General features: G+C 37.7%; 1 protein-coding gene across 5 annotated transcripts in view; it reads left to right on the top strand.

The window, feature by feature from the left end:
• Positions 1 to 25,639, top strand: part of EPS15 (epidermal growth factor receptor pathway substrate 15) — a 67,656-nt gene that overhangs the window by 24,146 nt on the left and 17,871 nt on the right. For all 5 annotated transcript variants that reach the window (XM_069023393.1, XM_069023394.1, XM_069023392.1 and 2 more), the window contains 12 exons: positions 2,871 to 2,912; positions 6,789 to 6,878; positions 7,217 to 7,264; positions 8,258 to 8,353; positions 8,756 to 8,821; positions 9,253 to 9,378; positions 9,805 to 9,864; positions 10,624 to 10,824; positions 12,321 to 12,466; positions 13,265 to 13,424; positions 16,812 to 16,897; positions 22,185 to 22,257. In XM_069023393.1, coding sequence (XP_068879494.1) covers positions 2,871 to 2,912; positions 6,789 to 6,878; positions 7,217 to 7,264; positions 8,258 to 8,353; positions 8,756 to 8,821; positions 9,253 to 9,378; positions 9,805 to 9,864; positions 10,624 to 10,824; positions 12,321 to 12,466; positions 13,265 to 13,424; positions 16,812 to 16,897; positions 22,185 to 22,257 — 1,194 coding nt within the window. The remainder of the gene's footprint in view (positions 1 to 2,870; positions 2,913 to 6,788; positions 6,879 to 7,216; positions 7,265 to 8,257; positions 8,354 to 8,755; positions 8,822 to 9,252; positions 9,379 to 9,804; positions 9,865 to 10,623; positions 10,825 to 12,320; positions 12,467 to 13,264; positions 13,425 to 16,811; positions 16,898 to 22,184; positions 22,258 to 25,639) is intronic.

Genomic DNA, 25,639 nt, shown 5'->3' with positions numbered 1-25,639 from the left:
TGGATGGAATGGACAGACTGGTAATAGTATCTCATTACACCTAAATGCAAATGTGCCAGAGGCATGAAAACATGGGGGTTGGTTGACAACAGAAGATGAAAAAGATGGGTATCCCTGAAGGTGTTTTTTATTTCCTAGGTTAGCATTCTAGAGTTCATAGGTTTGTATCAAGAGTTGTAATTACTACAACACCTATTACCCTTATGAAGTGATCAACTTTGAAATGGAGCCATAATAAAGTCTTTCTATTTTTGTACACTGTGGAATCTGACCTTTTCTCCCTCCCTCATTTTGCATTTAAAACAAATGCTGTTTTGCAAATGGCTGTTACAAATCCCATGAAAAGAATTTTGCCAGGTAAATTCTATGGCAGCCCTTGGAAAGGTGTTGAACAGTATTTTTTTTCTTATCCCAGAAGAATATCCTAGTCTATGTTTGCATTTGTTGGTTTATTGTGGGATATACTTTGAAGGAAGAACAAGTCTATTAGTAGTAAAATAGTCTGGGAAACTTTTTTATTACTGTTACTCTATTCACAGGAAATTCCAGTTACTGCACTGATGCTGATATTAAAATGAATATTGGAAACATTAATGAAATAAATAAGAATTATTGGCTCATCCTCTTAAGTACTGAATGAAAAGATTGTTTTGCACTTAGTGTTTCCATTGCAGGACTTCAACACGATGTTTCCTGTCCAGGAGTGACAATGATCAGTTTGGCTGTAATAAGGAAACATTTGGCTGAACAAAGGGTGACATTGGGCAAGAGGGATGATGCACAAGAATCAGTGGTTCCAGGGGCTGCCTTGGCCAGCTCTGTTCTACTTTTCTGCTCACAGCTTTAATTTTTGTCCTGTGCCTAGACTTTTACATTCTAATGAAGTAACAGTAAGTCAAATATTTGAGTATTTGGGAGAACTACTGCTCTAGGTTGCTGAGTGGGAAAAGAAAGCATGTGAGGTTTAGGTAAGAAAATAAAGCATGCTGTGGAGTGCTGGAAAGCAATTGAAAGTTCTTCGTTGTGTTGGTGTTGTGGTAGTCTGAGGGCTGGCAAAAGTTGAATATATTTTGTTAGGCTATTTTAAGGGATGTGTAACTGCATGCTTAGTTGATGGCTGAAATAATAAAAGTCTTTGGGTACCAGAGCAAAGTCAGAGCAAGGTTAAGCTATAAAAATTGAGGTATTGCAGTGAATACCAATGATGGTTTCCCAGCATATGTAATTTTTCATGTCTGGCTATGGGAGAGGTATTTCCCACCCACCTCCCAGCAATCAAATAAAACCTTACCAGCTGTGTGTCTCTGTTGTTGCCCCCTCCCCCCAAACACCAAAAAAACCCCAATACCAAACAACAACAACAAAACCCCACCAAACACAAAACCAAAAAGTCAGGTAGAAAATCAGAAGCTGAGTCTCTGGGGCAGTGTACTTGCTGAATAAGCTCTGATGGAAGCTCTCCTGTTATTTCTAGCTGTACTCTATAATTTGCCTTTTAGGACATTCTGGTGATGCTGCACACTTTCTGTAATTGCACGAGATCACACTAAACTAATTTCTACCAAACATCTTCTCTTAGTATTTTCTGATAATCAGCACCTGTGAACATGGAGTACTCAGCCAAAAGAACAGCTGTATTAGCTATTGCTGTAGGAAAATTGATGTGGTTTTATTTAAGCTGTCACCATTTATACAATCTGTAGTAAAGGTTTTTACAAATATGTGATTGACAACCTATATGATAACGGTTGGTTTCCATATTTCTATTTGAACATCTAAATTTTAAATCCAGAGAAGCTACTTTGTTGGATTCTGTTTGTACAAAGGTCTGCAGGTCCTGGGGTTTGAGATCATATTCCTCTTAAGGGGGAGAACTCTGATTTTGGGTAATATTTGAAGTTACGTGCTCTGGGCTTTTTTAGTAAGTATTGTGTAATTAGCTTGTATTATGCTCAGTTGTTCCCACAATTGTGAGGGCAATAAATACACTGTGAGTTCTAGGGTTATGCTCTGCATAAATGCCTTTGGTTTACGCAACATGCACTTCATTAAAACATTATCTGATTTTGTGCCTGTTTTTACACTGGGGAAGAGAGGTAACCCTAACACTTCATTTCTTGCCAGTCTGTTGGGGAAGAGTGTCTAGTGTAGGCCAAGACATTAGGTTTTGCATTGTTTCAGCTCTCTAGGTTTTTTTTTTTTTTTGGAGTTTCTAAGAATAATTTAAAAATAAAGAAAGAGCCTTTTCCAAAGAAGCTGTTTTGTCCTTGTCCACTTACCTTTAGGTGAGCCCTGAATATCTAGTAGATGGCAGTGGAATGAAGGCAGAAGTTGTCCCCAAAAAGGGTTCAAGTTACAAAACCCAAAGTTAGAATATTACTCCGTTTTAATGTGGCACCGTTGCTGTGGATTTAGTTGTGAATCCAGGGATTAATTTGGGTAACTGAAAATTTTACAGACTGGTTGCATATGACACTGAATTCTAAAGAATGATGCAGTGGATAGTGAAATAAAATTATATTGCTTTGTACTCTAATATTAGAGAGCACTTCCTAGCCTGAGTTGTTTCAGGTTTCTGCTTTTGCCCGTAGGCTGTGTTGCCTAAGAGTTCCTGTTTCACACAGCCTCACCTGGTGACCTGGCTGAGGGAAATCTGATCTGGGGTGGTGTCAATGACTGCAAAACAAGAAGTCAGTCTTCTAAAAGTTACAGCACGAAGAGCTGTCCTAGTCCTCATCATTGTACAGAATAAATCCTTAGTGCTTCTTTGAAGAGCATTGGAGAGTGTTTTATATCTTTATTTGTCCAGGGAGAGGGAAATTAAAATCTGGATCTTCAGGGCTAATTTTCTCTCTGTGTCTCTTTTACAGCTGTCGAGTGCAAATCCTGTGTATGAGAAATTCTATCGACAGGTATGTACATTCTGAAAGAACAGACCTCATTTGGATTTTAAAGAATTTATATTCTTTTGCCACAGGCTCAGCCTGGCCAACAGTGTGTAAACAATAAAAGCTCAAGAAAAATTATAGTGCTTTAAAATGTATTTTTATAGTAGCTAACCCTTAGGTCTGAGCTATATTGGTATAAATTTAATATTGGTTGTAAGAGGACCCTTATTTTCTAGGGAACTTCTAGGTGTGTATGACATACATCACTTGGCGGTTCTAACAGACTGTGAGGTCTTGGTATGGAGCAAATTCTTTAAAAATGCTGTATTAATATATTCTTGGTTGCTTTTTACAAGTGAAGATGAATTTCTTGCGTTTGTAGCTCAGTTAGCATCATGTAAGACTTGTATCTCACTCAGAATATCCCCAGAGTTGATCACAGGATGTTGTAAGGAGTGAAATTTGAATAGAAGGCCACTGAATGTGAAATGAGTGCAGTAGTTCTTGCGGCTTCACTCAACAGATGCAAAAATGATGTAAAAGTAAAGAATACATATAAATAAAATACAAGAACATAAATTTTATTTATCACTTGTCTTCTATATTTTGACCCAGCTATACTAAGGTGTCTTAATTCCTATAAATACAACTTTAAAAAAAAAAAAAGCTGTTTCACCTAGTCTATAATAGCAGTATTTTCTGTCACGTACATAATGTATTTCATTCTACAAATGTAATGTAAAAACTTTCAAGAAAGTTAAACTACATGACTGTATAAAACAATTAAAAATAATTTAGTTTTATAATAGACCTGATGAGTAATTGATGAACCCTGTAAAAAGACAACCTCATAGGAAGGTTTTTTTTCCTTTGTGCAACTGGTAATGTTCCTGTCTGTTTGTCCTAAGACAGGTTACAGTGTATATGGCTTCCTTATTTAGGAGCTTCTTTAGTGTGTCAACATCAGAATGTAAACTTATCTGCTGGGGAAGGGACAGTGATTTCTCTCCATGCTCTATTTTTGGATTGTGCTTAGAGGATTAGTCCCATTATCAAGTGCAAAAAACAGCAGTTCAAGTGTATCAGCCTATGATGCCTGAAAAATCTGAGCTTTCCATTGTACTTTAATAAGGGCTTTTCTCCACTGCAGGAGAGTAGCAGATTTAAAATTGCTGAACAAGAGGAGAGAGTTTACCTTGATCTAAGTTCAGATGGCTTCTGGTGGCTGAAGGAGATAGTATCGTCCTCACAAAGTTTTCCTTCAGATGGACAAATCCACTGTGTTTATCTCTAGGCATTGGATTAAAAACCTTAGGAGAGTCCCTTATCATAAGATATCATTGTAAGGGCACAAGAAAAGGTTGGGAATGATTGTTCTGCTCATTGTATTTCCTAGCTTAGTCCTTCTGACTCTCACTGTCAGCTACAACCTTTGCCCTATGCCTGTCTGTCTCTTCCTCCTGACAAAAGTTGCTTAACCACTGAAGTGTGGAGCAAAAACTTGGATAGAGAAACTGAATTGAAGCACAAATGTGATACTGGTTCCTAAGTCAGTATCTTCCATTTGTTGGAATACTGTGAATCCTAGTGAAACTGGAGCACTATTTGTTATCCAGTGGTTTCAGTAGAGTACAGGAACAGGGATTCCTTAAACATGATGTTACTGTTAGTGAAGTGGTGCCAATATGGATTTGTTTTCCAGAGGATTATTATTCAGACTTGCTCAGATGAACTCTTTGCTGCAAGCATTTTTCCTAAAGAGGAGCTTTCAAATGTGTCTAAAGACTTCCAGTTCCACTAGGGAACTTTTCCCTTCCATTTCTCAGATAAGGAGATGACAACTTTCAGAAGAGAAACATTCGAAAGACATTTCCCACTTTGTCTTACTGTGCTGGTGGAATGTGCTTTTATATGAATAAATTCATCACCTGAAGCAGCTCTGATGCTGAGCACACTTCCAGTTCTATCACAAACTTAAAGGAATTCATCTGGCAAAAGGTGTGTTGTGAGATGGGTGTAAATCCTGGCCTTTGTACTTAGAATGAGATTGGAATCTCAGCCTTTCAATAGGGACTCTGTTCTTTCAAATAAGTATTTTTATGTTTAACCTTTTATAGACTGACTTAAATCAGGGTGAGGTTAAAGCATAGTTTTAAATACATGTCATAAAGCACCAGGAAATTACTTAATCACATGATGCAGTGCAGCAGTGCTGAATTAGTGATGAATCCTGAGCTGAAGCACTTCTCACTGTTACCTTCTGACCTAATCACGTCAGATATATGTTTGTAACTTCTGATAGTTCCTGGTCCTACAAAAGACAGGCTGTAACAAGGGAGTTGTTGGCCGATGCAGCTGTGGAAACAGCTTCTTGCATATCAGGGAAAAAGCTCTGCCACGCTGGTGTATAACTGACCAACACCAGCAATCATCCCAGTGCAATAATCAAACATAAGTACCCCCACCCCAGCATTCAAGACTCAGTAATTTGTAAAGAAATGGAAATCAGCCCTTTAAAAAAATAGTTACAAAATAGTTAAAAAAATAGTTAAAAAATTTAGTTAATTAATTGCACAAAAAGAAACTAGATCAGTACTGGGTTAAGTAAGAATCCTGCTTAAACCCCTTAAAGTCACCTTCCTCTGGCTTGGACTTGGAGAAATAAAAAGTAAACACAGCTGATACTGTGGTGTTTTGTGACATTCTTGAAAGAGAAGTCCTAAGCTGGAGGTTTTCTGAGTAGATGCCAAGATTGTTGTGCTCACTTATGTGCAAGGTCGACTCTGCTATTTGAAAAGGGGGTTTGGCAACTTTGTGCCTATAGATGAACAGCTCTCCTGTAACTCAATTAGCCTAACTGCTAGGCTGTCGTGTTTGTAACCTTATTGGCCTGACCAGGGCATCCTCAATTACGGGAAAAACCCTCTCCTAATTAAAATCATACCGGTTATGTTGAAAACAAAAGATGTTTTCGCTTTCATATTAAATTATGCTTTTGGGATTGCTTTCAGAGTGTTTTGTTCCCTTTCAGAAGTGTCGACAGACAGCTGCTGCAGCATTCTTTCCAAATGATAAATTCCCCACAGGCTTTCAGGAGCCAGTTCTAATCCCATCTTGGGAAGCTGTTAGCTTTGAGCACCTTGTGTATGCTGCACCTGTGAACTTGGGCAGTTGGTCTTGTGTTCCAACCACAATATTGAATATATAGTGCAGTTAGCAGCAGCAGCAGCATACCTGTGGGATGTAGTAAGGCTGACAGTCTGAACTGACTGAAAATACCCTTAGTCCTGTTTTCCATCCTGTGCCCTTTTTGAGGATCCTTTTCTTTAGGCTCTCAAGGACTCTCCGCTCTTCCTCTCTTGCCCTTGTCCTTACCATCACCATGTAAGTGATGTAAATTTTCCTTCTTTCTTTTCCCACTTGAAGGGTTTAGTTTAGGTACCATTTCTGCTTAGGAACTTGAATAACTCTGTGTTTTAATGATCTCCCTATTGATCCAGGGAGAAATTTGTGCTGGTTGGTATTCTGCCAATATCGTCAACTTCTTCATTGTGTAAGTAAGTTTCATTTTGGGGAGTAAGTATTTCCCTCTGCTGTGGTGGTAAAGGTATCTTCAAAGCAGAGCCTTCTTTTCCAGACCCTAACAGTAATGAATGGAGAGATGGACAGTGAAATGTAATAAAACCCTGGAGTTCTCTGTTCTTAAAAATCACATGTTTTGATGGCATCAGGAAGAAAAGCCTGTGATTAGGAAGGGCTAATTAGATAGGTTCAGAAGATCATCCTCAAAGTGACTTTTAACTTGAGCATTCTTCTTTGATAGCTTTTTGAGAGCCTTTGTAAAGAGATTGCATCAATTCAAAAGCTAGTTTGTCATGTGAGGGTTTTTTTCTCCCCCAGGTTGACTCTACTAATGCCGGAAGAGTATTAGCTTCTGATGCAGCTGTTTTCTTGAAAAAGTCTGGATTGACAGATTTGGTACTTGGAAAGGTATTTAATGACAATTATTTAATTTATTTAATTATTCTGTCTTCTTGCTTCAGTCCTGTTTAAATTAAAATACTTAGTAGTACTACAGGATACATGATCTTCCCTAATGTATTTTCAGTAGTTCTATCCAACAGTTTTCAACTTCAGAATCCTTGCTTATTCTACTATGTGTGTAGCTTGTGGTGGAAATTAAAGTGATATTTATATTTGTCATCACAAATAAGTGCTGTCAGGGGAGTTAAGATGTGAACTTTCCTCCAAGAGGCCATTGTAAATGGAGAGAGGACTTGCCAGCTTCCTTTCCGTGCTGTGAACACTTTGTTATTTTTATGTTTTAGATTTGGGACCTAGCTGATACTGATGGCAAAGGTATCCTGAACAAACAGGTATGATTATTTATGTGGTGTATGACTCTAACCATTACCCAGCCTTGAAACAAGATGAAAGTTGAATTTTTTTGGTTCAGGAAAGCAGTTTTTCTAGCAGACTTTTCTAGCAGATTTTTCTGATTTTAACTGGCTATGTAATTCCCATTAGAGTGGAAGCTACAATAAATTAAACAGCCTTCAGCTGCCTCATCAGCTTTTCTCCAGGTTGTAAAATGGACTGATGTGTAGCTGTGCAATCTGCTGAGAAGTAATTTAAGGTTTAATGTACTGTATTTACTAAGAAGGTGACTTTTTCCTCATAATCTTGTAGGAAACAATGCAGAAATTAAAATTCTTGTAAAATCTTCAAAATTCTTATTTCTTTGATTTTGATGGACTTGACATTAGTACATTATTTTTGGAGTTGTCCTTCCCAAGGTGTGGCAATGAGCAGTGTGGGGACAGACTTTACATCTCAGTACTGCCACCACAAGCTCTAATGTGTGTTGCTGTTTGATTTGAAACATAGTTCCTTAAATAACAGTCCGTAGAGAGGGAACTGCTTCTTCCCATGGTAGGAAGAGGAGGAGGTTGTAATGCCTACCAAACAATTTTGGGGTATTTTGGGCTTCTTTTGGTTCATTTTTCTGTTTTCCTCTGCTTCCATCAACCATGTTTGGGATCAGCTGAGTTCCTTCAAGATAAACAGCTGTAATTGCACTTCAAATTTGCACTGTTCTGTTGTAGAAGAACAGAGTGCTGAGAATGACTGCACTGGCCAGGAAGTTACCAATTTCTTGGAAAATCAATTGCAAAATTTGTCTTACTGGAGTAATCCAGCAGTTGCTGGCTGCTGCTTTTGTCATTTTCTGACCCCCTTTGAAGCCATGTGCAGCTTTTCATATATACAGCAATACTAGAAAAGGTCTTAATTCTTCTGAAATTTTAGTATTTTTTTTAAATTATATTTTTATATAATAAATCCTTCAAAATTTCTCTTTTTCCCTGTAGGAATTTTTTGTGGCTTTGCGACTTGTAGCGTGTGCGCAGAATGGATTGGATGTTTCCCTGAATAGTCTTAACTTGCCTGTTCCTCCACCAAGATTTGTAAGATTTCTTTTTTAATTGAATATATTAGTAAGAACTGCTTTTAAGTGAACAATTAGAAGGGTTTGATGCAAATACCAAACACTTCAGAGGGTGATGTTGTAGGGCAGTGGGGCCCTACAACAGGGAAAAATCAAGCAATGTGGAATAAGCTGCTACATGTTCTAGTGGGCATTTGAATATAAAACTGTGTATAATTTGGAGATATGTGATATTTGTTCTATTAGTGTTTTCCTTAATGGAATAAACATTTCAGATTTTTTGCTCTAAATTTTGGTATGAATGACTAAAATGCAGTTCTGGCTTTGAGAAGCACCTTCTCAAATAAGGGTGTGGTTTTGCAAAGTCAGAATCATTTCTCTTTTAATGTGTTTGGTGTTTTTTTTCCTTGTTTTTCCTTAGACTGATACTAGTAGTCCTTTGCTACTCAGTGGAACAGCACCAAGTGATCTACCATGGGCTGTAAAGGTAAACTAAATGTTAGCTGTTAGCTAGAACTGTTACCTGCTTTGCAGGAAAACATGTCTTTCTGAGAAAAATCTAATGCTACATTTCTAAAGTATCATAGTTACCATTCCTGTCAAATCTGTAATTGGGCTAATCAACCTAATTTAGTAACAACACTCGACCCTTGGGAAATCTCTTCATGTTTAGAAATTTAAAATAAAGAAAAAAAAGGGTTTGTTACCTGAAGCCATGAAAGTAATTGAAGAAGAAATCTCAGAGGGTTTTGATGAGTCTCTGACTTAAAAATAATATCTTTTTGATGTTTTCTTATAAGCATCAGGAACTGCAATGTGTGTTTATTAAAAAAAAGTTCACACTTTTGAAAGAACTACTGCTTCTTAGGCTATGAGTGTGACTGTTAGCATAAGTAATATTTTCTTTTGCCCCTGCAGCTGGAAGACAAGGTCAAGTATGATGTTATTTTTGACAGCCTAAATCCAGTGAATGGACTGTTGTCAGGGGATAAGGTGAAACCTGTGCTCCTTAACTCAAAACTGCCAGTGGATATCTTGGGACGGGTAAGAATATCTTTCTTCTTAATTGTCAGTTGACAAATAATATGTGTGCTGCACTCAGCAGTACCTGTTTTTCAAACTAAAGATTTTTAGTGATGAGCCTAACTATTAAATAAGATCTTAGGAGTGCAACTGTTAAACTGAAAAATAAAATTTCTTTTGCTATTTGGATAGATCACCTCCAACTGCACTGTATCAGTTAACACTTGGGTCAGGGCAGGGTGCCTCTGTCTCCAATTTAAGAATCTCTCTGCTTTTGCATGGTTTATGTGAATTTACATTGCTCACTGAAAACTAATGCTGTTAATCTTAATAGAATTTGAGGTATGGTGGAGGGAGGCTGTTCTCACATTTGTTTTTAATGAGGTTTTAAGTAGGAAACTGCAGCAGTTTATTCAAAGATCCCTATATTCTGCTTTTTATTGGTAGGTGTGGGAACTGAGTGATATTGACCGTGATGGAATGTTGGATCGAGATGAGTTTGCAGTTGTAAGTATCTTCTACCTCTTGGGCTTTTGAAAGCCTGATGGCAGGGTTTAAAATAGATGTACTGTGTATTAATTTATGACTGTGTGGCTCATTTATTATCTTTATTTAGAGTCCTTAATCAAGTTTTACTGCTGTTTAATGTTTCTGTTAATTTGTTAAATGTTTCTCAGTACACAGCAGTAACTTTCTTTGGGGGTTAAATGAGCCACTAAAAACTTACACCTGAGATCTGCTGTCCCATGAGACACTGAGTGTTTTCAGTGAGTTTTACCTTAACCTTCAGTATTTATAGAGCTTGAATGCCTCAAGGTATCCTTGAGGAAAGCTCATAGTAAGTTAGAATTTTAACACTATTAATGCCAGGACTGATGAAATAATGTAAGAAATGCTAAATAAGAGAAGGCCACGACAAAAGAATTAGCTGCTAAGTGGAGCAATTTGTGGAAAAAATGGTGATAAATTAAAGTGTTTGAAGTCTTCTCTCAAATAAAATTCCACAAGTACTGGTGCAAGCTTGGAGAATTATTTCTATGTTCTAAAAGATATTGAACTTCACTTGCTAAGCACTGAACCTCAAAAGAAAGTAGTAAAACACAATTTAGAAGGCAATGAGCTGCATCAGTTGAGGGGCTTGTAAAGGGGAAACATAATGAAAAAATGCTACAAAGTTATTTTTTAATTAATTCTTTAGTCTCTCTCTATATATGTATATATATTTCTAATATCTTTACTTCTACACACCTTTTTTTTCTTGTTCAGGCCATGTTCTTGGTATACTGTGCTTTGGAGAAAGAACCAGTGCCAATGTCCTTGCCTGCAGCTTTGGTGCCACCATCCAAGAGAAAACCTCTCAATGTTCCAGGAGCAATGCCATTAATTCCATCTTCCACATCCACCAAAGAGTCTCATCAGTCCTTGCCACCTGTAGGCATTTTAGCTGCCAAAACACCATTAACACAGGTACAATTCTGAAGTTACTGGGGGTTAGAAGATTTCTGCTCTTAATGCTGTGCTTCAGGGACTGCCTGTACGAAGAGTCTTGATACAGGTTTTTAGTTTGCTTCTTGCCCTGTTGATTGGTTTTGGGAGGCTGGTGGGAAGACCAGATGAAGAGGTGTAAAATTTGCACTGTTTTACTTTTTCTAGATGTCTTCAGATCTAAACAGTTGGATAAAAGAATATTGTTTAGTACGGATTTGGAAGACATTTTAAAAACAAATTATTTCAAGCTCAAAAAAAGTAGTAGTCCAGGTACATATCTGCAGAGCACAAGTCTTCTGGCTGAAGACTGATTTGAATAAGGACAAGTTCTTAAAACAAATTGTGGCAGTCATGTTATGTGTGTGCATGTGTGCAATTTGGAGAAGACAAGAATTTAAATGAAACAGATAAATGCAAGCAATGGGAAAGGTAAACAAAAGCTCCAGTATATCCACCTAGACACAGGAGATTTGATTTTTGTTCTGAATGTGATTATTAAACAACTTGATGCTTCTTACTCTCCCCAGGCATCTTATTTAGTCCTCATCATTTTAGAGACCAGAATTTGGGACATGTCTTTCCAAGCAGATTATAACTTACTCTATTAAAACTAAGAAAAAAAATTAATTCAAGGGTATTCAAGGTCAGAGCTGTGGTACTTAATGCATCAAATGCTGCTTGGACATTTGGGTACCCTTATTTGAGTAATCAGTAAGAAACTGGCATCTTAATTTTGGAAGTGCCAAGGTTTTAATCTGGAAATTTCCTTGCCTGAAGGTAAGTCTTGCTGTATGTATTGCAAAGCAGTGCCATTCTGAGTGAGTTTGTATACACCACCATTTGGGAGTCATCTGTTAACTGGCTGCGTGCACTGAAATTAATTGGCATCCATACATGCACTGGAAGCCATTTTCACTCAAAAAACCCCAAAACATCTTTATATTAGCTGAGTGTTGTGAAAAATTGCTCAAGTAACAGAAATGGCTCTAATTCCTATCTTTACCTTGTTCAGATGTAAATTCTTCAATTTAGAATGTGCCAACTGTTAATGACCTGGGCTTGGGCAGCTCTCCAGTCCCTCCAGCTAAAGCTCCCCAGCTGTGTAAAGGGTAATAAAATTGATAGAGCCAGACAGTCAGCAGGACTGTGACTGAGCACAGCAATGAGGGAGCAGATCCAGCCTCCATGGGATGCCTTTATTGCACAGGCAAAGAGGCAGAGCAGCACCAAGCAGCGTTGGTGCTTCACTGAGGGAAATGCTTCACTTCTGCTTTGGACTTGCTTGAGGATCTCTGCATGTCTATTTTGGAGGATAAAACTGGTTCATGAACTAGGCACCTTATCACTTTTTAAAAATCTGTGCTGTAGTCCTTGAATTACGTAACTCTGAACTGGAAACAGAGCTTGCCTATATCTTGCCTATATCTTAGTGTTGTGGTTTTGGTTTTTTCCCTTCCATCCTCAACCCCCTTCAGTGGGTTGTATCGCCTGCAGACAAAATTAAGTACGATGAGATCTTTATGAAAACTGACAAGGACATGGATGGATTTGTGTCAGGTGTGGAAGCCAGAGAGCTATTCCTGAAGACAGGACTGCCTTCTGCTCTCCTTGCACATATCTGGTAGGTTTTTCTCCCTGTGACAGCTGTGTAGATGATGACACTGTTCTCACTTCTTGCTATGCTGACATTTCTCAAAGTGAGGTTTTTGGATATAATAGCATGGCCTTTGTATATTCAGTGGTAACTTACTTGCTTCTGCTTTGGGATAGAAATGGGTGGAAAACAGGTTTATGTCTGAACACAGATTTTTACAAATACTGCACTTCAGCTATCCCTGTGTAGTTAAGACATCATAAGATCATACATCACAGGTATTTAATCACTGCTCCTACCCATGTACTGGGAAAGGGAATTGTTTCTATAAAATTGTTAGCATGCAAGATTTATGTCCCATCCCAGTGTACAACTTGTCTTCCCTTACAGCTATGCATTCATTTAGCATTACATTCATTACAGCAATGCCTTCATTACACTCACAGCTTTTTTAATTCTTTCCCCACTATCTGTTGTTGCAGGGGACTCTGATAGGAACAACTTTTTTCTTCCAAGTTATGGTTAACACAACCTCTAATTTAGGAAAATTAGAAAAATGTGAATAAACTTGTGTTGGCTGTGAAGATGTTGCTAGTGATCTACAGCCTTGATCGTGCCTTTCACCAGAGCAGAGCTGTGGGCCTCAACAAGCAAAGTGAAAGTGGCTGTGTTTGAGTGATGTTTCCTGTGTCTATATTGTTTTGTTTTAGAGAGGAGACACACGTTAGCAATTTTCACATTTGTAGATGACAGCAAGTATGCTAAATAGGGCTGTACTTGGAGAAATGAGGATTTTTTTTTTATTTCATGTGCATCTCTGTACAGGGCTCTCTGTGACACCAAGGACTGTGGAAAGCTTTCAAAGGAACAGTTTGCTTTGGCTTTCTATTTAATTAATCAGAAGTTAACAAAGGGCATTGATCCACCTCAGGCTCTGACTCCAGAGATGATTCCACCTTCAGACAGGGGTGTCAGTTTACAGAAGGTAAGGATGGGTTTGGCATTTTTGGTGTGAATCTCAAACAAATAATGTTAACTTCAAAGGCTACACAAGAAGCAACCTCAAGTGCTGGCGTACCTTAAGTTTATCATAATATCAGGAAGAAAACAAGTCTTTGGTGCAAAGAATTGACAAAAATTTTCCATCCATATTTCAAAATGAAGCTGTCATTTATTACACCTGCCAACCAAGCGGAGAGATCTTATGTTGGGAAAGCATTATTTTCTCTTTTAAAAGAACAATCCTGGTGTTGCCCTTTTAAAGAAATTTTAGTTTCCGTCAGAAATGACGTGCACAAGTTCAGTGCTTTTCTCCTAATGTGCTCAGTTACCTTTTTCACATCGATCTTTTTGAATAAGTTTGGAAACAATGTGAACTAAAAGTTTCGAATTATATATTTAAAGTTTTAAAAGTAAATGGTCCTCCATTTTATACCTCACAGATAGTTTAGATATCACCATAGTCTGTTGGTTGCCATCTATCTTAATCCAGCAGTAAACTGTACCTCAGCAGTTCAATTTGTAGTTAATCAGAGTGGTAGAGGTCATCACAAATTCTTACATGTTTTGCACATCATGAAGTCTGATGTGAGTTACCTTTTCTTGGTTGTGCAATACATTGACCTAATTCTACAACTTTCTTAAACAGAATGAAAAATTCACACCTGAAAAAACGAAACTCAAAATTTGGCACTACTTTTTTGAGTTTCTGTAACTGGTATCTAATTTGTTTTTACATTCTGTTTTTAAAAAGTAATTGCTTTATTTGCAACTCTACTAATCTTTTTTGTATGTTTGCTTTCCTTTCTATGTCTCTTTTCTAGTTTGGACTGTTTTTTCCATTCTGCACCACTCTGCTTTTCATCCTTATTATTCTGTCAGTTTGTTAACTCTGCTTTCTCAAGGTTAGAGAAACTTTGCTTTTCTAATATTTACTGTCTGTTGGTTTTATAATGAACATCCTTCTAAGACTCTCACATAGTCACTGAATTAGCTCAGCACATCTCTCAAGTGTCACCGTGTGTTGCAGTCTCAGGTTCTGCTGGTTTCCAGTGCTGTTCATCTGGAATAACCCCGAGGTTCTCCCTTGGGCCCAGACCTCTGTGGCTGTTCCTGTTGCCTGCTTAAACTGAAAAGAGAAAACACTGTGTCTTCCTGGTGAAATTGCTGGGGAGGTGGTGGTGACAGAGTAGTGGCCCAATGTGGCATTTGGCAGTTGTCTTTGGGATTAATACCCATTGGTTTAGTAAAGATATTGCAGAAAATGTAGTGATTAGGACACATTAGATGAGATCAGTGTTTGTTACTGCTGTTCTGTGGGTGTAAATTGATTTTATAAAACTCTTAAAGACATCAATGTGATTTTTATTTCATTACTAACTTATATGATGAGTAAGAATACTGTGTAAGAAGGTAAGTTAGCTTTCAATTAGCTCTGTAAATCCTTTACAAGAGGTTTTTTTTACTCAATTGAGCTGAACCTTCAGCTCATTTTGAGCTTTTTCAAAAGAGGTGTTCTCTTGTTGATATGAAAGAACTTTTTTGTCCAAGATTATTGCTCAAGATTTGAACTCAAAGGATAAAAACAGGAGGCAGAGATAGGCTTTTTTGGTTTTCTTGATGTGGTGTGGCTTACATTGTGAAAAAAACCCAAAAAACCAACTTAGGTGTCATCTTCTGAATTGGCTGATATAAAGGTGGTAGCAGAAATATCAGTAAGTAAAATGGTATTCCATTGTGGTTTAAAATTTGTTGCTGTGTTTCTTTACCTAGACCTGTTTGTAGTCACCACTTGCATTACAAGCCATGAAAATTAAATTTTTATGTAAGATCCTCTCAAAGAATTTTGATGGGAATTTCCTTTTATTATGACTTCGAGTTGAAAGCTCAAAGTGCTGTTTACATGCAAGTTGCAGTGTAGTAAATGGCAGCCTATGGTTCTAATGTCTGTCCTTGTTAACAAGTATATTGAAACAAAAAATGTTGGCTTTTATGTTCCTCATCCCACCAGTTCTCCTAAACAATTGAGAATAAGATTGAACTACATTTTCCTCAAGTTTGATGCTGGCATTAGTGTGCAGAATTTCTTTAACTGGTGAAAGAAGGAAGCCTGGAAAAAACTTTCCGTGCAGCTAATATTTCCATGTATTCTTTCTATCCCTGTCCTAGGAGAAGTAAAAACTCCCATTGGAATGCCATGATCAGCTCTGCAAAACTCTTGTGTAATTCCTGTAGAGCAGAATTAAACATCATTGCTAGTTTGCCCATTTGAGAAGCTGTGCACTAACCAATTTAAGAATAACTGTATGGTTGGTTTTTAGTTGTTGTTTTTTTTTTAATTCCCAGTTCATGTGTGCTAGTAAAATATGCATGAATAGTCTGTAGCTCTGCAGAATAATATTCTCAGCCACAGTGTACTCACAGTTTAGGTCTTCATGGCTCTTGGTTTTTTTTTTTACTTTTTCAGAGTATCAGTCTGAGTAAGCACATGGTTAATAACGTTTTGATTAATCTGCAGAGAAACTTCAGCATTTAAGAACTTTTGTGTTATTTTGGGGGTATCACTTGCCTTTTAAAATTATATATATATACTTGTCCTCTGAATGTTGTGTTTGTGCTGGATGGCTTTATTTAAGACTTGAAGGAACTGATGTATTTATAGGAGGTAGCTACATTGGCTGTTGCTTTCTAAGCATGTTCATGTTGTGACAAGGCATAGAAGAATAATTACAGCATTTGCTAATTTCTGTCTTCAGTATTTGTTCTCTACCCATTTATGTGTGCTTTTTTTTGAAACAATTTGTATTACAGGCATTGTCTTATAAAGATATTAGGTAAATGGGAACTCACTGGTGTAAGTTACCCTATGACTTTGTATTATAAAAGTTTCATTGAGTACTCTGGAGGTTTGTGTTAAATGAGCTCAGTATCCCTTAAAGCCTTGCAACTCAGTATCTGTACTCTGCAACCTGAGGATCACCAAGGTGAAATATAAAAGTAGTGAGCAACCCTCTCTCAAATTAATTCCAGGAAACCAACTAAACGTTAGCTGTAAGATTAATTTTAGAACAAGTTCTATGGGGTTTTTTTTTGTATGATCAGGTAGTCCTGTGCTTTTGTGGGGGGTGTCTTCAAGGGTTTGCAGGAGACTGACTCTCTTTGAATTGAACTCTCTCCATGCTTTGGCTGTCTGCTGTGTTCTGCTGATACAGCATCTGTACTCTTGGGGGGTTTCTGAGATTGAAAGTTTGAAATACAATGCTACCAGCAGTTGTTACAAGAGGATAGCTCATGTTGCCACAAAAAGTAAAGTGACTGTAGTAGTTGGACAGCATAAGCTCTAGACTAACAGTGTTTACTTTTTATCTTTCAGAGTACTCAAGGACCGAATTCTGTAGCAGATTTTTCTGCAATTAAAGAACTTGATACATTAAACAATGAAATTGTGGACCTGCAGAGGTACGTAAAGGAAGAATAGCCAGAGCTGCCTTGGATTCAGTTGTGCTATATACTGTTTTTTAAAAATGCAGTGCTAATAGTCTGCTTTGCTAAATAAAAGGTTGGCATGTCTGTGGTGCTGTGTGACACTTCTGCTCTCTGTTCACTCACATGAATGCACTTAATGAAGGGTCTGTCCCTTGTGCCTTCAGGGTGTGTTTTGGACAGCTGTGTATCTCAGCATCCTGAGATGAAAATATTCTCCATTGTACATCTTTGCTGGCAGATGTGAACAGAGCAAATCTTTAGGATGCTGGAACCATACCAAAATAGGTGTTAGTTGTGTTTTATTTGTAGAGGGCATTCTAAGGATTTGTTTCTGGTGGCAGTAAGGAAGTGAGATGGAAAAGATCAGTATGTATGCAGGATAGGGAGTGGGAAGATGACTGTGCATGGACCTGTGCTAGGGTTTTGATGGTGGTAAAGATGGGGTTACTTCTCTTCTGTGTAGTAAAATAAACTGTTGGACTGAGAAAAATTGTTTTGATGTCTGCAGACCCTTGGATTCCATTAATTATTTCTAAGGTAATTAAGATGATTTCAAGTGACTAAGAAAATCAAATTCATATGTTTTCTATAGTCTTGGTCATGCTCTTGAAACAGCAAATGTTTTTCTTCAGTGTTTTTCTTGTTACTATCATAAATCTACTGAAAATTCTATTAAGAACAGTAAATTCTCCTATTTTTTAAGTGAGGGTGCTTTGTCATGATGAAATCTGCCTCTCTAATTCACGTCACTAGTGGGAATGATTTAACTTGGCAGTGTGTCAGAGCACAGTCTGTTTCCTAAATGCATAATATTTTTTCACTTCACTTGCTTATTCTCCCTTATTCCTTCCACTGCCTCCTTACTTCTCCCTACTCTGCCTCCACTGTTCTTAAGGTTATATTAATTCCAGTTTTGGACACTCACATTTATTGACCTGAAGTACAATTATAACTGTGTATATTTGCTGCTAGTATCTTAGAGGGAAATAAATTGTTGGCTGGCATGAATTTTTAGATTAAGTTGGTTTTCAGTGGGTGGGCTTGCAGCCTAACATGCAAGCCAGGCTGTTTGAGTCTTGTTTTCTTTTCTTACTATGATATATGAAGGAACCATGGCCTTTGAAAAGTCACTGCTTCCATTTTTTCAGGGGCAAATATACATTGACAATTATTTTAAATTGAATGATACTAGATTGTTGAAGACAGGGTAGGGCAACTGTTAGTGTGTATTTGTTTTTAGAAAGGGGAAATTGATATGATTTAGAGGTTTAGAACAGAATGGGATTAACAATGTGCTAAATGTAGAAAACTTTTTATTTTTGGTGAATCCACGTTACAATTGGCGAAGTACACTTTCAGACTTGATAGTTATCATATACAAATGTAATTTAAACTGAAGTTATTTTTGTTCATTATTGAACAAGATAGATTGTTCAGTTGTTGGACTCAATATATAAGAATTCTAGTCTCTGATTCCATTGAGAAGTGTCCAAGAGCTGCATTTTTGTGACCCAGTAATAGAATTTGAATCTATTTTTGAAGTGCACTTCAGAAAAAAAAAAGAAAACCAACACAAAAATCAGGAGAGGAAATGGCCCAAAGAATGACAATGTGTGGAAAACAGTTTTTGGAGACAGTGAGCAAAGAAGACAGAGGTGATGCTGTTGTGGCTCAGCAGTTTGTGTGGGAAAGATGTCTGGGGGCCAATAGCTTTGTTAACCTTAATTTGATAAATACAGTGTCAGGAAGGTGGAGGTTGAGGATCAGTTGAAGAATAAAATGCAGAACACTTATTGGGGAGGATAATCCTCTCTGGTGGGGTTATAATTTGCCTCGGGACGTTGTGGAATCTGCATCATTTTGAGCCTGTTAGCACTGCTGTCTCTAAATTCTGTTTCAGTTGCAGTATATTTTTAGAAGGCTATTTGAAGCTTTTTTTGATCAGCATTGTGGGAAGCTGGACCAGATGTTCTTAATATTCTTTTTTGAGCCATAAACCTTTTTCTTCCGCAACAAACTCAGCTTTGCTTTTTTGCATTCGAAGTTAGCTATAGCCCACAAATTCACAGAATTTCTTGAGGCTTTACTGACACTGCATTCCTCTCTAAGCACGTGAAGTAGTTGAGCTTAACTTGGGATAGCTCACCAAAGATGTATGCTGGATAGCAACATTTAAATAGTCTTGAATTATAAATCAGGTTAAAAGGGCCATAGAGCTGGTCTCTCAATGAGTTGGTCTCTCAATAGCAATGAAAGAGCAAAACATCCCCCAGAAAAACAGGACAAGCTGTCCCTGCCGTACACTTGCATCAAGACCTTGTTTCAAATTTCAGAGATCTACTTCACCTTAGCAAAGCAAAGAATTTTAATGTAGGATAGATCATTTCTTCTAACCTCTGGTTTGGAAGTAACTGAGCTGTTGCAGCAGAAGAGGTTGGGAGTAGCAAATGTTGGAAGAAACAAGGCAAACCCTTGGCATGTTTTCTGGTATTACCAAACTGAACTCCTACTACATTAGGAATTCCAAAAACTACAGATGGATGTGAAAATAAGAAATAGTGGGCAACTATGAGTGTAGATAATGCTACCAGCTCTGTGAGTAGTCATCATCTTATTATGGAAAAGAACTATGATTTTTTTTGCTTTTGTATCTAAGGTGATTCAGCCTGGCCAGGGTTGAATGTCTGGCTTGAACGCCTCTGCTGACATAGGGACTTTGCAGTTCTCAACTATGACAAATATTTGCAATGTGCTGGTTCCCATTTATAAATTACTCCATTCAAAAATTAGTATTAAATTTAGGGATTTACTAAATCATGAAGCATCTGCATGGGAGAAGCCATTTATTAGTCATTGCTTTTAGTTTATTTGATACGAGGTTCACCTGACCTGGCTACTATTAAAATGCATGGGGAAATTGTATTGCTTTCAAAAATTGGCTTGAATTGGTTACAAGTGTCCTTTGTTGGCAAGATCACAGTTCTTTTTGGGTTGTTATTTTGGATGTAGTAAGGACTTTATGATCCAGGAAATCTGTCATACCCAATAAATCAATTTTGTTACTTGTTTTTGGTTCTTTCAGTTGCTGAGCATTCATAGAGGGGCATAGCAGCTAGTTTGTAAAAGAAATGGAGGCATTCAGAAGAATTAGTGAATTAAGTAGGTCTGTGTTGTCTTTTCTTTGAAACAAAGAGGCATTTCTGGGGGGAGGAGGGGATGTGTTATGTGCAGACTATATACACTCAGCTTGTTTTCCGTTGCCTGAGACTTCTGCCCAAGCTTTTCTTGTTCTGCCTGACAATACTTCTTTCACTTGATTCTTTCCAATTCATTGTTTGTGCTCTGATTTGGCTCATGGAAGTGCCAGGGGGTGGGTGTTGAATCCTGTTGCTTAGTCCAGATTGCAAGGATTTAGGTACCTGGTTTGTGCTGAAATACAGAGGAAGTGATCTGCATCTCTGACAGTCTCCTAGGCACATCAGTGACAGTAATGTGGAAAGGCTGTACATTGACCATACAGTGCTTGCAGTTCTATTTCTTGCTCAGTTTTCCCACCCCAGCAGGAAAAATAACAAGTATTCGTTTTCCTGCTCTCTTTTATCATCATTCAGGAAGAATATATATGAGTGTTGGCTGTGCTTGATGAGTGTTTGAGGGCTTGAAGGTATTTTTCAGCCTGATTTGTACATAGATTTGTAGAAGTGCTTTATTGAGACCTTTGTTCATGGAAAATTGTGGAAGCCAAAGCAGTAGAGGTTGTTTCAACCCAGTATTGCAATGCTTTAAATATCTAAGTACAGCTAAGCTACACAGATGCTTATTGAGCTAGAGGAGTGTGCTCTAGCTTTGACTGAAAAGGTAGAGATTTTTTTAGAATTTCTAGTTTCTGATGAATGGAGAGTGAGGAATTTTATGGAACTTGAAGGATCACACTTAACAGAATATAATAGCCTTGTTCTTCCATGTTCCTCTTTCCACATCTTTCCTTTTCCTTCCATTTAAACTTTCCCTTTGGGCATAATCAGGAAGTTGCTCTTTATTCAGATAATGAGAAAAATAATAGCAGAGTATAGTCTATAGTAATTATTTGTCAGAGCAAATGTTCAGTTAAGATCTGACGTCTGGGTTCTTTTTATTTCCATTGTGTGTGGTTTAGCAGTAAACAAAACTTTCTCAGCTTGAGTAAAGAGAACTTAGAGTAGACCTGCTTTGCTTCAGACACAGAAATGCTTTCTTCTATATTAAATAAGAGTAAACAGTAAAATAAATAGTTTTAGGTTGATTAACAATCTGCTGCTATTAAAATATGAAGTTTCTTAATTTCGGTATATACCAGTAATACAATCTAATAGCTTTTCACTATAGTATTTCATTAGAAATGTTAGGTTTATTGTTCAAATTCTAACTTTAGTGTGTGTGTTGGTTTATTAACAAAATCTGTATGGAAGTAAATATCTAGAGAAGATTATGTAAAAACTGTAATGCTTAATGTTTTTCTGCATCAGTGAAAGGAGAAAAGACTCCATATGCTGTCTAGAGAGAAACACTCATGATTTTTTTTATAACAGTAACACTTCTGAGTTGTACGGGTTTTTTCCCTTTCTTAAAGCTATTGTTATGTCTGACTGATGGGGATTTATTGATGATAATTCCCCTGTCACCAGCAGTCACTTAAACTTGAATAAATGTCTGTGGAGGCAGGCTTGATATGACACAGCAGATCACTCCGTGTGGAGTGTCTGAGCAGGTTGTGATTCCAGCAAGCCAAGCCAACCTTCCTGCTCCCAACAGCTGGATCCAAAATCTGACAGGCAAAGGGCATTAATGGGCTCAATTGGCCTGTGAGAGTGTTCCCTGGCTGCTGTGAGCACAGGCATTGCTGTGTTTGCAGGGGTTAATAGATGGAATCTGATGCAATCCCTCCCACTTTTCCTAGCAGTTTTCATTAGACAAGTGCTCCATAGCAACAGTGAGATCACTGGAGACAGTATTTCATTGATTTCTGCCTCCCGCCCCCTTCCATTTTTGAGCCATTCTTAGCACTGGAGTGCAGTTGGTGGAAAGACAGGGGGGGTTTATGCAGAACACTTATGTGGGCTTCTGTCTTGTAAATAATTTGGAAAGCAGAAATCCCTTACATCTTTCCCATTTAATGTTTCACTATGTATTTAAAGAGAGATACAGGCTTAGGGGGCTGGATAACTGTACCTGCTGTAGCTGATGTTCTTAAGTATTCTTGCATTGTTTGCTGGTCTTCCAGGGAAAAGAATAATGTAGAGCAAGACCTGAAGGAGAAAGAAGATGCCATCAAGCAGAGGACAAGTGAGGTCCAGGTAAATAAAACATCAGATTATTCTTCAGACACCTGATATTGCACCATGTGCTGCTTTCATGACAGTGGGATTACTGAGTCTTTAGATCACGTCACTTATGCAGTAAAAATGAAAAAAAATTGGTGGCTAACAGAAAGAATGTGCTTTGAAGTATATTTTCTATATAATTTTGGGTTGGTGTAGTTGTGTAAATTTATATAAATGTGCAAGCTTCTTTAGGATATGTAGCATGCATGGAGTTTTAAATTAAAAATATTACAAAAGAATAGATTTTTCTTTTTTTTTTTTTGAGCAAGATTATCTACTGTGTAATTAAAACTAAAGAGGACACTGTAGCACTGTAAATTAATTAATAAACTTAAGTGGCTGAATTAAAAAGACTCATGTATAGGGCTGCTTCTTAAGAGGCACAGTAATTACCAGCTTGGGAGGAATGTTGCCTCAAGTTAATTTTGCCTAATCTAAGTGAATTTTTAGAAGAATATATTGATTTTTATTTGAAAGGATGATATTGAATTTCTAGAATATCAGAAAATTTAAATTTATAAATGTTTTGCAGGTGTTAAAAATTATGCAGTCAGCATCAGTGTTCAGGGTGCTGACAGACTAGCCAAGCTCTGAATTAAATATTGCAAAGCAATATTTCAATTAAATTTTAAGTTTCTGTTTTAAAAAACAATCTTCTGTGTGATATCTGCCCACTCATATTTATTTCTAAATTTATTTTAAGAATCTATCATTTTCCATAATCTTTACTTAAGAGCAAACAGTGCAAGATTTCTGCATTTCAATTTTGGTTGGGCTGAAAAGGAACTAATGTTTTACAAGAGTTGTGAATTTTGTGCAGGGTTGTTTAATATCCTTGGAGCCTGGATGATAATTAATAGTGTGACCTTTGAGGAGATAATCAGATGCTGGCCTGTTGGTCACACTGGCAGCATCTCCAGCAGCTGCAGGGATGCGTGTGGAAGTTGCCCATGCCTGTGCTCCACAGTCATTCCCCTCCCCACCCTGCAGATTCCCTTTCACACTGTTCACAGAATTCTCAGGGGCATTTCTGGCTTTGCACACGAGATTATTTTGTTGGTGTCTTCTGGAATCTGTGTGTGCTCATGTGAGCGTTGAGTTCTCTGGTGCCTTTGCACAAAAGGTTTGTAAAGCTTGGTAACAACCTTACCTTGAATGTTACAGTGTCATCTGTGTGTGTTTGACAGGCAGCAGCATCACAGAATCGCCTGAGTCTCTGTATCCTGAGCAGTGGTGTTGGAAGCAGCTGTCTCAGGTCTTTAACCTGTAGTGGTCACACAAGCTGTTTGTTAAACATACCTACAGAGTTCTGTCAGTCTGTAGAGAAGGAACAATCTGTTATTGGCTTGTCAGAAAAACGAGAAACCTCCAGGATCAAACAGGAAATGGCTGCAGCATTTATTTAATCTGGTGGCCCTTTTATGTTTTCTTATTCCTGACTGTTGGAGGACCTGCATGTTTCAACAAACTTTCTAGAACTTCAGAGGATAATGTGACAGACTAAGGGTATCTTTGCCTCATGATTTTTCTTCTTGTTTTATTCTAATGGGGACATTTCTAAAGATGGTGTGCAAAACCAATTTGCTCTAACCTGCCTCCTTGCTTCAAGCTTGATTTGTGGCATCACACTTCAGGATTTCTGATACCAGAATTCCTTCCATGGACACAAATTGTACTCTCAAATACAGCCATGGTCAGTGATCAATCAAACTGATTTGTATAGGAGGCGGGAAAGAATGACAGCTTTTTCTTCTATAAAATAATTTCTGTCCTATGTAAATAGGTACTAAAAAGCAAAGACAGAAAAAGAGTTGTAGGGAAAATATAGCCTATTGATGGGGTTTGATGTGCTTATTAAAATATCAGCTCTTCAGGAGCAGAGACTAAGGGGTGGTGTTCCCTCAAAGTTACATGTTCCAAGTATCCCCCTCAGCATTGGATTTTCTCTTTTCTTTATTGCAGTGCATCAATGCCATTAGAAAGTCAATGAAGTTTTACTTTTCTGTCTTCTTTCAGGCTTAACATTTCTTAGCACGTGATTTTTTTCTGGGGAGTACTGCCCTGGCAAATTATTAAACCCATTGTCCATGGAAATACAGATCCCTAAACTTCCCTTATCCTACCCTATATTGGCATAAAGAGTTATAATAATCATAAATCTAATACAAGGGTTACTATTACCATCAGAATGCCAGTTTGTAACACCTGAAGTATCTTAGTGGTTTTCATATAGAATCTCATTCAGTGCTTGAACATTAAGATGCTGCTTCTATGCTGAAGGGTGTTCTTTGAAATTGAATCTTAATTGGAACCTGGTTTACTTCACTGTGGTGGTTTCACACTGGTTAGGCACCAAGAAGAGGTATCTTTGAGTATTATAGCCAGTTTTTTGTATTGTATCTACTCCAGCCTTGAATTCTGGAGTGGTTAGGTGCATATGTGAACAAAAACCACCACAGGCTTTGGGTTTGGTTGGGGTTTTTCCTTCTTTTCTCTTCTGGCAGCCATCAGGCTTAGTTAGGTCTCTTCACTGCTTCTCTACTGCTGTGCCTAGGACACACAAAAGTGGAGGTGATCTATATTTAGCTTATGTGGATGTGAATTCTTGCTTCCTGTAGGAAAAAGGAGGCTGAAGTCTCTTTAAGCTGTTACTTTTTTCCTCCACTGCTTGTGTTAAGTGTCAGCTGATCCTTGCTTTTCAAAGCCATGTAAAAAATGGATGGATCAAGAGTGTCCCAATTATCCAAGTCGGTAGCTGCTCTAAGAGCTTTTTGTGTGTGCACTGTTTTTTCTCTCATGGGTTAGAAATAACCAGTATTTCTTCTAGTCTGACTACTATATACTGATGTACTCTTCACTGAAATTCAGATTTGATTTAGGAGGTTTTTGTGGGGGGCTTTTTTGTGTTTTGGCTTGGGGGATTTTTTTGCTTGGTTTTGTGGTTGATTTTTTAACGTAAAAGCATCTATGATGTATCTTTGGGTAGTCCTCCAGTTGTTTTGAGGTTACCTAATTCCCCAGCATCTGACTGCTGCACCATATGCCTTTCTATTTCTATCTGGCTTTTTGTCCTCATTATGTGGAGGTGTTAGCACACAACACATGGATAAACTGTCTCCCTCACCAGAAAGAACCCAAACAAAACACCCCTAGAAGAGGAGAGCAGGATTGTAGCTTAGAGCAGCACACAAATGTGTGATCTAATCAGAATTTTATGTCTGCTTGTTTTCTTATCCTCCTTAATTTTTTTTGCTCTTTGTTCATTTTTTACTGTTGTTGATTATTCTTCCTTCAGATGCCATATTTTCTCAGAAAGGCTGCAATCTTCTCATCTAGTATTTTTTCTTTTCTATTC

Source organism: Aphelocoma coerulescens, chromosome 8, assembly GCF_041296385.1.
Source record: "Aphelocoma coerulescens isolate FSJ_1873_10779 chromosome 8, UR_Acoe_1.0, whole genome shotgun sequence".
Lineage (NCBI taxonomy): Eukaryota > Metazoa > Chordata > Aves > Passeriformes > Corvidae > Aphelocoma > Aphelocoma coerulescens.
This window is presented reverse-complemented; position numbering and strand designations above follow the sequence as displayed.